This window comes from Apteryx mantelli, chromosome 7 (assembly GCF_036417845.1).
Source record: "Apteryx mantelli isolate bAptMan1 chromosome 7, bAptMan1.hap1, whole genome shotgun sequence".
Taxonomy (NCBI): domain Eukaryota; kingdom Metazoa; phylum Chordata; class Aves; order Apterygiformes; family Apterygidae; genus Apteryx; species Apteryx mantelli.
The window spans coordinates 25,122,816-25,139,027 of record NC_089984.1 but is presented as its reverse complement, the minus strand read 5'-3'; the positions used below and the strand labels follow the sequence as shown (position 1 = coordinate 25,139,027).

Below are 16,212 nucleotides of genomic sequence, written 5' to 3'. Positions count from 1 at the left end.
ACGTCTCAGACTGCAAGCAGCATGAACTGCAGTGTGCCCAACAGAGTCCTGCTCGGATACAGAATGGATGGACAGCAGGACAGGTTGTGCCTTCAGTTCCTTTGGGACTTCATCACAGCAAAGGAGCCATTGATCAAGTCACCGTATTTTCCAGTGCTGTTTTCTTTTACAGCATACATGACTTTCTGTCTTCCTTATATTGCACTGGACTTTTTAAGCACTAGACTACCAAACTTGAGAAAATACAAAATCCAGCCACAGAGCTATCCAACTCTCGGAATGATGGTGCCTTGCATTATTCAAAGTGCCTATCATCATGTTGTTTTGATTTTCCCAGTGACATTTTTCCACTGGTACTGGAGGCCAGTGAACCTACCTGTGGTGGCTCCAGAGCTGCCTGAGGTCCTGCTGGAAGTAGGAATTTGCCTGCTTCTGTTCGATTTTGAGTATTTCCTTTGGCATTTGCTTCATCACAGGGTGCCTTGGCTCTACAAGACCTTTCACAAGGTGCATCACAAGCATGTATCAACGTTTGCTCTTACTACACAGTACTCCAGTGTATGGGAATTGCTTTCACTGGGATTTTTTGCTGCCATCAATCCAGTGCTCCTCAGATGCCATCCTTTGACAGAAATGATTTTCTTCCTTGTAAACATTTGGTTGTCAGTGGAGGACCATTCAGGATATGACCTTCCGTGGTCAACTCATCGACTCGTGCCTTTTGGTTTGTATGGAGGAGCTCCACATCATGATCTCCATCATCTGAAATTCAAATCAAACTATGCTCCATACTTCACCCACTGGGACAGACTCTTTGGGACATTCACAGAGTTGCATTCTCATTAAGGACATTTGCCTGCGGATGAACTCTTTTTTTTGATAAACTAAACTAGGACGTTAATTTTTCAAAGACATACAGAAGATTGTGTATTTGAAGCTACCTGTGAAAGCCATAGCTATTTATAACAAAACCTGTTAATATATGTGTGTCTGTATGTATACTTGGAACTGCCTATGTTGAATGACTGCAAATGGGATAGTGAATATCTGTTGCTTAAATTTGTTTGAGTCAAAGTTATAAGGGAAGCATTAAGAGACATTCTCTCTTCTTTCCTTCTTTCAAGCTTTCATAAAGCATATATTGTATTACTACTGTATGATGTTCTATACATGCACAGGAAAAATTATCTTGCTGTTGTAGGATGATTTATGATGTAACCAGAACAGGTACACATCATGGATTTTGTGGAGTTTAATCTGCCATTGCATATTATTGCACACAGATGTTAAAAAATGCTACCAAAGCTAGTTTGTTGATTGTGCAATAATTTTGATATTTATATTTTAAATCTTGATGTACTATTTTTAATAGGAAATAAATCTGGTCATTCCTTTAAACTTATGTTCTGTTTCATTATATTTGTTCCTCCATTCATATTATGAACAGGTATGATTCCTTTTGCATAGGTTGTAGTTTACTTCAGTTTCAGAGGTAGGGGTTTCCTCATTAAAATATTGTCATATCGTTTCAGAAGTGAACAATTTGCATTTTTCTCCAGAATAAGGTGATACTTTTAATCGTTCTCAGTCTTTTAGAAACAGAACAATGAAGAATGCAGTTTAAAAAGGCAGAGTGAAATTTTATTGAGTTACGTATGTGAGAAGTGAATTGAATTGAATTACTGAATTATTGAATTATTTTCACCCTAATTGTGGTGTGAGAGCAGAACAGTAAGCAGCCTCTTAATAAAAGGGAGCAATTCCTGTATCTGTCACATCATTTAACTTGTTACTAGCGTGCAAAACACTGGCAGTTATAAACAGTTTTTACAAAATAGAGCAGATTTCAGAGGAGTAGAGTATTCTTTGAAGAACCTAAACCTTTGAAGAGCCTAAACCATAGAACAACAAGCCTACATGTTGCTAGAAGAATAGTTATATATAAAACATTTGCCAGGTAGTCTCACAAAAGTCACACTGAAAAATGAACGTGGAGAAATAAGCAGGTCTTATGTGTCTTATTCAGCAGAAATCCATATGGATTTCTTAGGATGGCTTCTCCACTACATAACATTTTAATGCTTATAACCTTTTATCCTCTGTTACTAATAAACTGCTCAGGAATCTGATGGGAACAGGGAAAGTGCAAATATGAGAGAGGGTGCATAACAACCACTTACACATCATCATCCAAAAATGTATTTGTCATTATGTTATGTCTAGAGGGTTGCGTGACCTCAGAGAGGCTGTTTTTCCAAGAGAAAAGAGAGCTCTTAATATTGGCAATAATGTGAAATTATAAAAGGAGCAGTATATTTGTACACCCTGCATCTTTTTGATAATATAAAATAATTTTGATAAACATCTTCATAAATAGTATGAAATGCTGCAGTCCCATTATACTTAACTGCTCTCTTTGCTCTCTGGACATAATGCACTGGACTTTAAAAGTGCAACACTTCTTTTTCAGGGATAAGAACATGACACACAATTGCATCCTGAAAGCAAAAACTGAAGCTTAAAAGAATATAAAACTGGAATTTTTGTGATGCATTTATATGACTAGTACATGCCTGGAATGGCTTATTTGAATTCTGTGTTAGAAATCTCTGTGTTTTGTCACTATGATATAATCCTAACATGCCTTGTTCATTAGGCTGTAAACCATGAGGGTCTGAAATGATTTGCATATTGCAGGTACTTTGAAGCACTTTCTGTAAAAGTGTATTGTAGTATAGCTTTAGATGTATGTATGAGAGAAATATGCGGGCAGGAGACCTGGATAAGATTGTAACATCAGATCTTTGCAACTGAAGGAAGAGTAAAATATAGACAAAAAAGATACACTGAAGATAAAGCAAATAGAAGTTGTTTTTTTTCCTGTTTTCATTGAAAGTTCAGCATATTCTCTCCCACTGAGCATGAGAGCATAGTGAGTTCCGTGTGTTGATGGTCCTGAGATTTTAAAACTGGATTTTACAGATGTTACTTCCTATATTTGTATTTCCCCATAGTCCTTACCACAAGTCTTTACCAGACAAATGGAACATCATGATACTGTATTGTAATGGTTTATGTCAGAAAACCGAAACCAACTTTCTCTCTTCTCTTCCAAAATTCTCCTAGCTTCCTTCCTCATTATAATGTGACATGAATTACAATGTGCCAGAAAGACTTCCTATCTAATCTGCTGAAAGCTAATCTGTATTGATTTGCGAGTAAATAGTGGATGTTTGCACAGATCTTTAAAGCCATAAAATGAGACGTCTGATGCTGATTATTGTCAAATTTGTACCTTTAAGAATCCTATTTTAATGAAGGTCAAAGTAGTAAGATGTTATGTGCCTTTCTCTTTGTTACTGTATTTTAGTTCTGAAAAGTAACACACAGCTAAATATTTGAACTGTTTGTTTGATCTTATAAATTGTTGGAGTTCCCAAATTCTCACCAGCAATTTAGCACTATGCTTCTGTTGAAATTTAGGCTGAGTCTTTCAAAGGATGCCAGGTTCTGCAACTTTGAGGTAGCAATTTACAACCTTGCAAATAGACTGTTTTTTGTTTAGTGGGTACGTTCTGTGCTGCTGGAAACTATGTTCTTCAGCTGTTTCGGTGAGAATGGGTGAAGCTTAGAGCCATGCTGAGTCACTGTTCACTTTTGGAACAGGCTTTGTCCTTATTCACGTTGATCACGTGCCAGTACCATACACAACCCTTCTGCAGTGTACAGTCAACAATTATGATTTTTTAAGATTTGAAAAATAATTATGATATTAATGGATTTAGTGACTCAGTGAATCTTGAGATTTATCTGAATTAGATGAAAACTAATATCCCCTTGAGATTATCTGACTATTCCATCTCTAAAGCAGTTTTGAAACAATTTGTAATGACAGAATACTTAATTGTCATATGTTGCCCCTCAAAGTTATTGGAAACAGTGAAGAAGTCTGAAGAGGCTTTATTTTAGTGGACTCAGGAGTAAGTTCAGCAGTTTTACTTATTCTTGCTTCATCCCCAGTCATTCAGCTTTCACTATTGCCTGCATTCATCCATGCAGTCCTTATTGAACCAGTGACAATACAGCTTCTAAAAAAACAGTGATTTGGGCTAAGAAATGAGCTCTCAAAATACAAAAACTCTGGATTTGTTCCCAGATTACTTTGGCTGAGAGACTAATTAATGTGAGCCTACTGCCACACTTGCGTATAAACTGCATCTTAGACCCTAGCTTGGTGTGCTGGGCATGGTGGATGTGCCAGTTTGCTCAGGAATATTTAGGCTGGTCCTGCATTGTTCAGTACAATCAGACCTGAAAGGTCTTTGCAGGACAACATGGAGTTGTGTTTTCAATATGCTTTTCCTATAAAAACAACTGCCAAACAATTGTTTTCCAAAAGTCAAGTGTGTTTTTAATTTATGGAAATTTGAAGTTGCTCAGGATGCTAAAAAGCCTCAAATCCCCTCAAAACTAAGCAAAACAAGTATTCCAAACTCTTAAAGGGAACAGAATTAATATAAAGGAGACTTCAGCTGTGGAAAATAATGCTGAGAAGTTTTTAAATCTCACTTTGCAGATATTCTTCTTTTTAAAAAAACAGTTTAAAAAGCTTACTAATCACCTTGTCCCCCACATTGCAGTGATTGACATGATCAAGGCTACAGAAGCGGACTGGGCAGGAGAGGGGAGAGAAAGGAGAAAGGGAAAGGAAGCCGATGTGTCCGTAGTCATGTCCATCACCATCACTTGGTGCAGTGCACACTACCAGTCAGGTATTGAAGGAGGGCTGCTCTGATAGATTGTCCCCACAACAGTACAGCTGCCTTCAACCCTCAAGTTCTTACTCATATCCTGCATTGCTGGAGCTGTGCAAATTCCACATCCTTTCACATCTTCTCCATTCTGCTATTTAATTCTGGAAGTTCCCACAGCAGTGGAATACAGCAGCCTGCAACAGGTAACTCTGCCTTTGGTTAGTGTAAACGCAAAAATAGTTTTGTGTTGTTGGCTCTAAAATTAGGTTAAAAAAATCTAAGGGTACATGGACTGGAGTGCCTCTTCCATGCTCAGTTTTAAGATAACAGGTTTTACATATGGAAAAGCAAAAAGCTGACAAACTAAGCTGGATGGCTGGTAGGCCAGGCAGGCAGAAACATGACTACTTGGGCTTCAGCGTATTGAGAGAAACTTCAGTTCTACAAATATGTGATTAGGGAGGGGTGTGGAAGGATTGCAATCTATACTTCCAGGGAGAGTTTAGAGACCAATTACTTTTATTTGCCCTCAGAATTTAGCAGTGAGCAATTTAGGGGATTAAGTAGCCCAAAGTCTAGGATGAGCTATAGAAAATCTGTTTTTAGGGTTAGCATGATGTGCCCTTTATATCAAAAGGATATGAAACAAGTACTAGTAGCAATTGTGTTGGCATAGGTCTGTTTATACACCTTCTCAAACAGCCAGAGGTGCTGTAGTAGATTTCACCACTAAGAGACAAGGTACTTGGGTAATTAAAAAGCCTCTTTAAGTGGTTTATTTACAAAACTTCTAGAGCCAGTCAAAATATCTGACACAACAAAGTTTGTCAGGCTAACCAGAGAAAAGGATGTGGGAATTACACAGGTGCTAAGGGCTGAAATGATTAAATACTGGGTGAGCATGCTCGTCTGATGCTTGTAGCTTGCAAAAACTGCAAGCTCAGAAATGACGTAGTCAGTGTAATTTACAGATAGAGCAAATGCCAACCAGCTGCCTTCCCTCTCTTTTATCATAACTATCTCCTCCACCAGTAGTTCTCTTTTCCTGGTGCCCCAAAATACTTACCTTGAGCAGCTGCTGACAACTTCCCCTCCTCCCCTGAGAAAATTGGCTGAGTGCTGTCAACTGGTTTGCCAGGTTTGTGGTGTTTTTTTCACTTAGGCAGTCAGATGATTGCTCCCTTGTGTCTGAATAACAGTGCAGCTGGGAACTCATAATGCCTTGCATGCACACGTCCTTCTTCAGACAGGGGTTTGTGCCTCATATTCTGTCCTGAAAACAAAGTTTGGGAAGCTAAACACTTGACTCTTCCCCTTGTCCTGTCCTACTCAGCTAAATGCAATCTAGGCTGCATTTCAAATGTTTTCTCTCCAGCTCTTTCCTGCAGTGGGAGAGCTTCCTGTTGTCTGCCCTGCTCTTTTTAGCCACCTGTCTCTTGGAGCCTGGTTCAACCCTGGGCCATCGAAGAGCCAAGCTCAAACAAAGAGAAGAGAAAGCTTTTCCTTCCTAAATCTTAGTCCTAGGAGGTCTTCGTGTGGCACTCTACACTTGTTGAAGTGACCTTAACTCTTGCTGGACTTCTTTACTAAGCAGTAAGTACATTTGTGGGTGGTGGGGTATCTTGAATGCTCCGGTTCATGGTTTCTTGTCAGTCCAAGGTTTTTGCCCTGGATGTGCAGTGAGTGCCTGGGCATCTGGCGAGGAAGCTGTGTAGCTTGATGTGTAAGGGGAAGAGGAAGGCTCTGGTGGGGCCATGTCTGTCAGATCTGCAGGGCAATGCTAATGTAGGCCCACAGGACAGCATCTGAAGATGTCAGAGTTTCTTGCCAGCAACTATTGTAGTATGATCAGGCCCAACCCAAAGTATCTGGAGCATGTACACAAGAAAATGAGTAATGGCTTATTAGCTGTGCTGCTAAGGTGGTGAGGAAAGCAAAAGAACATTTAATTACACTTAGTATGGGGTTGATTGGTTCCAGCTAGTATCCTTTCTCTGTCCCCGCTTGAAACATGTGGGAGATAGTGAACTGGCAGTATTGCTACACTCGTGAGCAGAAAGGAAACAAGCCTGAGCAGCAGCCATGGCTCATCCTAGTTTCAGCAAATATCTGGTTCTTCTTGTGACTTGCCCGTGGGAATTGCTTTTTCCATTTGTGACACTTCCGCTCTCATATTATGAAACATGCATGCTTTCTAAGTCAGAACGCTGAAGCAAAATCACCGGCCTGCAGTCAGCTAGCAGACAATTTTTTTCTTTTCTTTCCAGCAAATCCTGTTGCTTTGTTTATGACCAAAATCTCCTTTCCACCACTGTCCAATCTGGGCCCCAAAACCTATTGTTCTGCTTCCTTTTCTTTCTGAAATTTGGATAACTTATTTGCGTAGTTTAGCCAATATTGCATACACAACCTCTTGATTTTTTTTTTGCTTTTTTCTTTCTGCGAGTCAAATTCCTTTCTTGAGTAATTGAACCATTTCTTAGAGGAAAGAATTTCATTTTCCTCCACACTTGGCACAGCTAGCAGATTTTCTCTAAAAGCTTATGCACACATTTTTTCTGTTCATCATAACAAAAGAGCAGAGCACATTATATGTAGAGCGGCACATATACTCAGCTATATCAGTGTAACGAGATGATTCTCTAATTTGTCTTTTGAGCTTCAGCTTATCACTTCAATGTTGTTCTTTCAAACCTTTTAGTCCTACAGTTATGTGATATATTAGTGCTTATGTATTAGCATCAGTACCATTTCTAGGAGTTAGCCTTCCTGATAGATCCTAATAACTTGTAGTTAGCACTACTGCAAATAATATTGTTTATAATATAATTTTGAAACCCTGACCATGGGCCAGACTCGAGGTGCCAGATGCTCTGTAAACACAGAGTGAAAGATAACTCCCACTCCCAGGAAATAATAGGTATAGTAAGGACCTTCTGCAATCAAAAATGACTTATCAATACCACCTGCTTCCTGCTGCCAATCTTTGTTCTGAGAACTAAGGATTCACTGAGAATGAATTATGCTTCTGATTGTTACAGTTGGAGAAAAACAAACCAAACAAATCAATCCTTTTCTTCATCCATTGTGATACATTTTTCCCAGCTATGTCTGAGAGTAAGAAATAAGAGCTAACCTTATAATTGTAGGAGAACTTTAACTAAAAAATATGATGATACCAGTGGAAAGTAAGTATTTCCCTACCTACCGTTTTAGCAGAAAGGTTCAATAGTATACTTGCTCTGCTGTTCTGAACACTTTTCCTCGTACTTAAACCTTCCTGGTCTTTACAGTGGAGTTGCGAACTAAGAGCAAAGAAGCCTATAACGTGTGTTTTGTGAAAGCGGTATTCACTTCCTCAGAAGCACAATTTAATCAAAACTTTCTCAAGCAGACAGCCAAGTTTAATTTATTGGGAACTGGTCCTTTTGGATACCTGTAAAGCTGATGTGTCTTATTTACAAAGTATTAATATCAAAGCAAAACAAGTAGTAATGGGACATTATTTATTTCACAGTGCTGTTATTACAAACCTTGATTATTTAATGTAGGAGAATAACCTACTAAATTTCCAGCTGGCCATGGCAGAGAGAGGGTTTTGGAAACTAATTTTGCTTGTTGCAGTGCACACGATCAAAGGTGTAAAATACAGTGTTGCATAAGGTTTTTATGACAATTATGCTATCACACCCAGGTCATGTATAGTACCTCTACCTTCTAATGTAGAAAATGCTGATGGCAGTATGGGGAAAAAGTCTGCATAGGAACCAAAGCAAGGTTTGGACTCAAATCACGCAAAGGTAACTGGTGTTTAGTCTAACTGCCTTTGTCAGTGGCTTCTAGAGAAGAATTGCATTTTCATTCTGCTTGTGCAGGTATTCCAATATGAGATTATTAAAAATTGTCAAGCAATATGTGTGGATAGTTCATGATAGTGTATATGTATCTGTTATTTATATAAAACTGTGATATATAATGCATGGTGTAAAAAAGCTGGAGATGACAACAAACCAGAGTGGTGGCTGGTAGTGTGAAAGAGGCAAAATTCTCCACAACTCCTCAAAGGACTGAGAGGGAGCGCTGATCCGGGGAGGGGGGTATTTATGTTTGATCTCAGAAGCAATATAAGGGCTTTTTCCCTATGTCAAGACACGCTGACAGAACAAGACAGCTGAAACTTTCATGTGGTGATGGTGTCATTTTTAACTCAGTTTCAGAAGGAAGCAACGCTTATGCAATTGCAGTGCCTGTCAGGGTATTCCAGTAATTTTTGGACTTGTTACGCAGCTCAGCAGGATTGAACAGAGGAGGAGAGACTTCAAAGATACTAAGCTTTGATATGAAAATCATTAACTAGGTGGAAGAGAAAGATATTTACAGCCCCATTTATGAAGAGGCAGGGAGGAACCAACCACTCTTCAATCTGTGTGAAAGTAGCCAGCTGGCCCTTTTGGAGATGTGTAGCTCCAGATTAATTGCTGCCTGTACTGTCTCTTTTTTAGCTAAAAGACCCGATGAGATAGGAGTGACATTGTCATGTGTGTGGGGGTGTGTGTGGAGGGGCTTTGGGGACATGGGAGAGAATTGAGAATTTTGTGAGATGTATAGGAAACCTGGAGAAAGCTGGAGATATTACTGTATCAGAGAGGACTGGGCAGAGGGTCTGTGGTTTTTGTGGTGGGAGTTTTAGACATGTGGAAAATAATTCATTTCTGGCTCATGGGAAATTTTTTGGATTTGGACTATGCCTCTCACTCTTTTTTTTTTCTCCTTGAAAAGGGTGAAAACAAAGATGATGTAATCAGAAAGCTAAACCGTAATCCACACTAAACAGTTCTGCAGAAAAGACCTAATGCTAAGGTCAGCAATATCGCATTTCTTCAGAAGAAGGTGCTCAAGAACTGTGGCTACTGCTTTGAAAAAGGGAGAGCAACCCTTGAAAAAGGGAGAGCCAGAATTAACAATGTTGGTGAATGCTGAAGAGGAAACTGAGGCAGACTCAGCACGTAGAAAAGTGAGTAATGGGAAGTGTGGAGTAAATTTTGGGAGGTAACTCATATGACAGCGATTCTGTGCATATTAAACACAAATTTGTATCATTTCCTGAAGTCTGGTTGATGTGCAATAGTACCAGAAGTCTTTTATGACAAGAACCTTCTTATCTTTAGCTTTCATTGCAACAAGAGGACTAGCAGTCAGTGAAACTGTGCTGCTGTGTTTTTATTTTGGCTCTCATTGCATGCTAACCGGCTGGCCGTTTGATTTAGCAAACTTGAACAATGTAATGCATTATAGAAACAGTGCCTTTGAATGATTTCATGTACTTGCTGTTGGTCTTCAGAAAGTCTGATGCATTTACAGTCACAATATATTGCCTAAAGTAGAAGTTCAATGGTGCGTACACACAAGAGGAGGAGAGGCTTAAAAACAAATATGAGGCTAATTAAAAAAAAAAATTGAAACAATATACATGGAGAAAGTCAGCTTCTGAAACCACACCAAGAGTGGAATAAGATAGGAACATGACTAAAGAGATCTCTAATAAGGACACTTTTTTTCATTTGACAGTCAGTGGTAGTTTGCATGGCAGAAAATACTAGGAGAGTAGCAGTCTATCTGACGTTCTCTGAAAAAGGTAGCTTTAACATTGACTAAATAATGTTTGTCCTAAAATTGAGTTCCAAAGTCTATGGAAGTCAATGAAGGAAGGACTTCTGTGGACCTCAGAGGCTACCTTTCAGGACTGAGACTTGGAGGCAATGCAGTTTTTCTGTAGAATGGCAGCAATTTTCAGTGAAGTTACAGAAATGCTGTAATTCAATTGCATCTGTATTTTTAAATCACCACTGACCTTTGAAAAATGTTTGCAATGTCATTGCCATCAGATTATTTTCTAATTTAATCTTTTCTCTTATAATTTACATAGTTTGGATTAGTTTATGATCCAAGGTTGGATGATGGTAATGTAAACTATTACAAGTCCTGGGGTAGAGACGTTAGTCATCATATAAAGCAGCCTTTTCTGAGACCAGTGGTATTCTAGGTTAAGTGGCAGTGAGGACACTGTGACAGATTGTCCCAGAAGTTACAAATTGCTTTTATTTGGCTGTAAATTGTAAGATCTTTGAAAACTGAGTAGGCTAGTCGGGAAGTTATCAGGTAGATTCAGTTCATCTGTCTTTTTCCTGTTCTATATGATTCCCTCATAGATCCAAAACATGACACTATAGCAGAACTAACTAGATCTTTGAAATTCAAGACTTTTTTTTTCCCCTTCCCCCTCTTACTTGTGTTTTACTTCAACAGACACTGACAAAGCAGTAAAATTCCTCCTTCTTCTTATCAAATTCCACTTGTCCCAGTATCAGCTCTACTCAAGCTTTTTCATCTTGAGCCTCCCTCTTCTTTTCTGCAATAATTTTCCTGGGCACTTCATCTGATCGCACTCATGCACGTGTTCATGTGCTACCACTCTCCGGTCTGTCCCAAACTGTGCACCCTGACCTCCAGGCTCCTTGGGTGTAGCAATCCATATTGTCCACAGTTTTCCATACCTTGCCTTCAGACTCCTTTGAATCCCAAACCCTAGCACCCTCCAGCCCAACTACGCCCCGGGGTCAGCATCCCAGCTTCCAGAAAGCCTCCTTGCACCCTGTTGTTCTAGCTGCTTCCCCATACTTCCCTTCTCCCATGCCTGCATGGCTCAGTATGTTCCTGCCTCCAGGGGCCAACAAGGCTCCCCACTTTTTGCTTACTGGCTCCCTGCACACCCTAAAACTCCATCTCCTTTGACCCAAAGTAAATGTAATACCCTTCATAGCAGTGCCAGGGCATGCTTTGAGCAGAGAGAAAAAGAGGCAGACCAGAAGGAGTGGGAAGAGAGAGAAAAAGCCCTGGAGCATATCTGAAAATGAAAACATTGGTGTGGAGGGTTTTTTCCCCCATATTTTGTTTCTGGTTAGAATTTCAGTGTTAGCCTGAACAGGCAACTGCTAGTTAAAACCTCTTTTTACCAGCTCTGGAAATACTTCCTCTTTTGCTGCTCAGTTGCAGTGAACTACACTCACTTCCTTTGAACCATAGTCTGAAAGCATTCCTCCCCGCATGCAGGTATTTCACTGATCTGAGTTGTGTCATCCCAGTTGATGTAGGTTGTCTTACATTTGGAATAGAAAGAATGAATGAAAAACTGAGTGGGCCCTAATCCTTTCTCCCACGTGGAAGATTGGTTTTGGCTGGTAGCATGCCAAGATGAACATTATTTATTTAAGCCTCCCCTCTGAAAAAAGGAAGCGCTGATGAAGACTTCAGCAATAGTTCCTATGAGCTGAAATTAACATTTGGATTTGGAAGGAAAAAAGAAACTTGCTCAAAAGCACAAGGATCTGAAACGTATTCTGGGGTTTTCTCAACTTTGTAATATGAAAGGGGAATAACAGCCTTTAAGGAGGGAAAGAGCGGAATTTTTCTTGTGGTAAAGGGGGAGTTTCCCATCCATGCAAAATCCTTTATTAGAGCTGAGCAGGATTATGAAGGCAGTAGAACCAAAACTGGGGAAATGACTAACCTAAACACTGGCTAAAGCTAACTCTCTCTGTCTTGCTCATCATCCTCTGCCCTTCTAGCAGGGAAAAAGGAATTTCTCTGTTCTAAACATAAACATTTTTGTCCTTATAGTTCTCATTCATTCTGTCTTTCTCTTGGCTCTCCCTCCCTCCCCCCCCCCACCTTTTTCTGGACTCAATACCACTCTGCAGTGCTAGTTTTGCCTCCAAAAGCTTTCTGGTTCTTAGTCCACTTCATTACTGGACCTCCATTTAAGGCAATGAAAATGGAACGACTGTTGTCTTTCCTAGTTGGCAAGGTAAGGAGCTGACAGGTGAGCTGAGGACCAAGAGACTAGAACTGGCCAGTATGAATGCTTTCTTACTGGGATTTGTCACGTTGATGACATGCATATATTCTGCAAGAACCTGTTACATTTATTTAAAATTCATTCTGAAGTGAAAACAGAAACATAACTTTCACTTTATTGGGATGCAGTGCTCTGACTTCAGAAGTACTTGCCAAAACGTGTTTTCTAGCAGCAGTCTTTTTTTTTTTTCCTCTCTTCATTTCATCCTATCCCATCCTATACTGTTTTCCCCTACCATCTCCCCAGATGTTGCTCCTAACTACCAATCGCACAGACTTGTCTGACCCAAACACTTGTCCTAAATTCTGCTTGACATATGGGATTCCAGTCACAAGCTCCCATGTCCTCTCGGAGCCCACAGTGTAGTAGTACAGGAGTAACTCTTAGTGACTCTGTAGGAGAGAGCTTGGTGGAAGCTGTGCCTGTGCTGAAGAGATACTGAGAAGCCGGGGCAGACCCAAGCCTGGAACAGGGTCCATTGCTCTGGTATCTCCACCTGCCTCAGCAGGGTAGAGCCTTGATCCCCTCCTCCAGCGGGAACATGGGAATTGGTACCCAGATGTGCAGAGCCCCTGCTCTGCTCTCTGGAAACAGCTGTATGCACCACAAAAAGAAACAAACAAGAAAAAAAAACCTCAGAGCTTTTCTATGGCTTTGTCTCACTTGGAAAAACACTCATTTAGAATCTAATGAAGTGGATATTTTTCTTAGCCACACCAAAGTAATAGGAATTTTTTGTTTTTAGTAATCCAAATATGCTTCTTTTCAGCCAATAAAAGTTTAGGTTTATTCTGGAAAAAATCACCTAGCTGCTCTGTAGGAATTTGGTATGCACAATACTCTCTCTGGAGGATACATTCTCCTATTTCATCTCTGACATCAAAACACAGTGTGTTTTCCTTTTCTTTCTCTACATTGCCTTAATCAGGCTTATCTTTTAGGGTTTGTATAGCAACTTCCCATGCATTCAAGATGCTTATTTTATGCCTATTGTTATGTGTATTTCATCTAATAACCTCATTAATAAAAATATTTTTCTAGTTGGGCTATTTACAGTATGTACTATCCTTTTTTGGATATTTTATTCCTTTAAATTTTTGTGATGGATGGTTTGATGTTATCAGGAAATGAAAAATTTTTCTCTCTATTTTCTATTCTATTTTTTTTTTCTGTTTCAACTCTGCACAAGTTTTACATGGAATTTACATAAGTCTGATGGTGAAAATAATGTAATTCCTACCACTGGCTCTCACCTTATTTGAGACCTATTCTGGGTTTTGGGATTATCTAGAAGACAAACCTGTAAAAGTTGCTTCTGTTTTTTAATGACCAGAGCAACAATCTGTGTCCAGGCCTTCTTAAAAGCAGCTGATTTGGCTGCATTTTACAGCCAAATCATCCCTAATGCATTTGTTTTACAGAAACTGTGATTTCTTACCCTGATCTCTGTGGCTTTTTAAACCCAAGAGTTATTTTGCCATATGTAAAGCAATGTGATTCCTGCTTGCTTAGTCTGTTCTAATTACACATCTTCTAACTTGACAGAAATCATAACTATAGGTACTAGAAACCATAGAAAATATCACATATGATTCAGAACTGAAACTAATGTTTAGCTCTTTGTTCAAGAGGTCACTAAAGTTTATCCGAGTTTTGTCTGCAAAGCTCTTTTGTTGAAATCTGTTCTTTTCTGAAGGCCAGTGTAATCTCTAACTGTATAACATGCAAGTTATACACAACGAGTTATACAAGTTATAATGGGTGAGACTGAGCAAAAAAACTCCCAGTAGCATGATGCGCAGAGCTGGATTAACAAAGAGGTGGAGCATCAATCTGTTGGAAATGGGGTGAAACGAGGAGGATGGCTTGTATTGCAAAGAACTTAAAGTCAGCGTTCACAGCAGCGTGGGACACCACTTTGCAAAAAGTGTGGTCAGAATCAGAGCTGAGATTTCTAATGATGCTCTTCAATTTTTAAAGAAGCTTCGAATGTATGACTGAAGTAAGACAGAGCGTCCTGCTGTCAGTGCCTTTTGCTTTCTAACACAACTTCAGGTTCCTGTGAATGAAGATTTTAGTAGCTTTGTTAGGAGGTGCTGCTGTCTTCCTTGGGAATGGCGGGGGGGACAAAATCCTTAGCTTATTATGATTAGAAAAGAGCTGAAGTATGGGACATGTGGAACCTAGGGAAATCATGAACAGTGTGGAACTGAGCAGGGTGCAGAAGGAAAGGAGGTTTGAATAGTAAGGTTGTAAAATGTGATTTATGGAGGAGGAGGCTGGCTTAATGTGTGGCTGGATAACGGATGAGGCTGGGGAGGGGGCTAGTAATAGTTACAATCACTTAGTGCTAAATTGCTTTGGCTAATGTGTCCGTTATGACATGGCCACCCACAAGAAGAAAAACTAAAAGTAGGCTGTGACAGTGGATAATTTTTGAGTGCTCATGACAGCACTTCCTCACTTAGCAGAGATAAGATGTGTTCCCTATCAACTAAGTTTAATTAAAAACATTCCTCTCGTATGTTAACAATTTGAAAAGGGATGATAAAAATTGTCGAAGAAAATAGATCAGCGCCATAATCTCTCTTATGCTCTCAACTAACGATTATAATTTCCTTGCCACTGTAGAACTCTGACTAATTGCTCTTTGAGAAAACTTTTGATGCATTTAAGTCTTGACATTATGAAAAATATGACTTTTTATGGCTCTTCACTAATGTCTTGCTACATAATTTGCTGTAAAACAACAGCAGATCTTTGATGGTATCTAGCATAAAGCCCAAATCTGCCAGTTAACTTCCCAAAGGAAGTGGTATTAAAAAAGATTCCAGTAAGACTCCCAGCACACTCTGTTTAGTTTAGCTTACAAACGCCCACAATGAAAAAGGTCATTTCTGATAGTGAATATAAGATGAATCATTGTCCAAGCATCAGTTAACACTGGCTAATAACATAACATAGTGGCAGGACCAGGAAGTTAACCAACTTTGTCTGACCAATCTGCTTGCAACATTCCTGCTGATTCTCAAACTGTGATACAGGATATAAATTCCCCGGGCTTTTGGTAAAGTAAAATCCTGCTGCTCCTGCCACCTAAGCAGATCACTGTGTCCTTACCCAAAATGTCTCTCAACCCATACTTTCCCCCAACAACAAATATAACAGCAAATCCTAAATATCTGAGAAAGTGGATTGTAACAACCGTTGTCTTTATGGGCTTCTGAAAATCTAGGTCAGGAGTGTGTTCAATTCCTGACTGATGTAATCAGTTCTGGTGGCAGAAAGTCTAATAGAGCGAAGCTGTTTGTACTTGAATGTCAATTCAAATGCTTCTCATACTGAGGGTTTTTGACACCCCCCCCCCCAGTTCCTTCACGAGCAACACAGATACTGAAGAAGTCTGGGACACAATGTCTTCATTGTGTGTATGACGCTTGGCTCTGTGTCCTTTCATTCTTGCACGCAGATGAAGAGGCTGCTGGATAACACTGATGTGGCAGAAGATGCAGAGAAAGCAGGAGGGTGGAGGAATAAATGGGT

General features: G+C 39.6%; 1 protein-coding gene across 1 annotated transcript; it reads left to right on the top strand.

Moving 5' to 3' along the window:
* Nucleotide 1: 1 nt before the first annotated feature.
* On the top strand, nucleotides 2–1,382 carry CH25H (cholesterol 25-hydroxylase). The gene has a single exon (XM_013946644.2). It carries the CDS (start codon nucleotides 22–24, stop codon nucleotides 844–846), a length of 825 nt encoding a protein of 274 aa, XP_013802098.1. The 5' UTR covers nucleotides 2–21; the 3' UTR covers nucleotides 847–1,382.
* The last annotated feature ends 14,830 nt before the right edge of the window (nucleotides 1,383–16,212 follow it).

Coding starts and splice junctions, on each gene's coding strand:
- CH25H (XM_013946644.2), top strand. CDS start 22: ATGAACTGCAGTGTGCCCAACAGAGTCCTGCTCGGATACAGAATGGAT.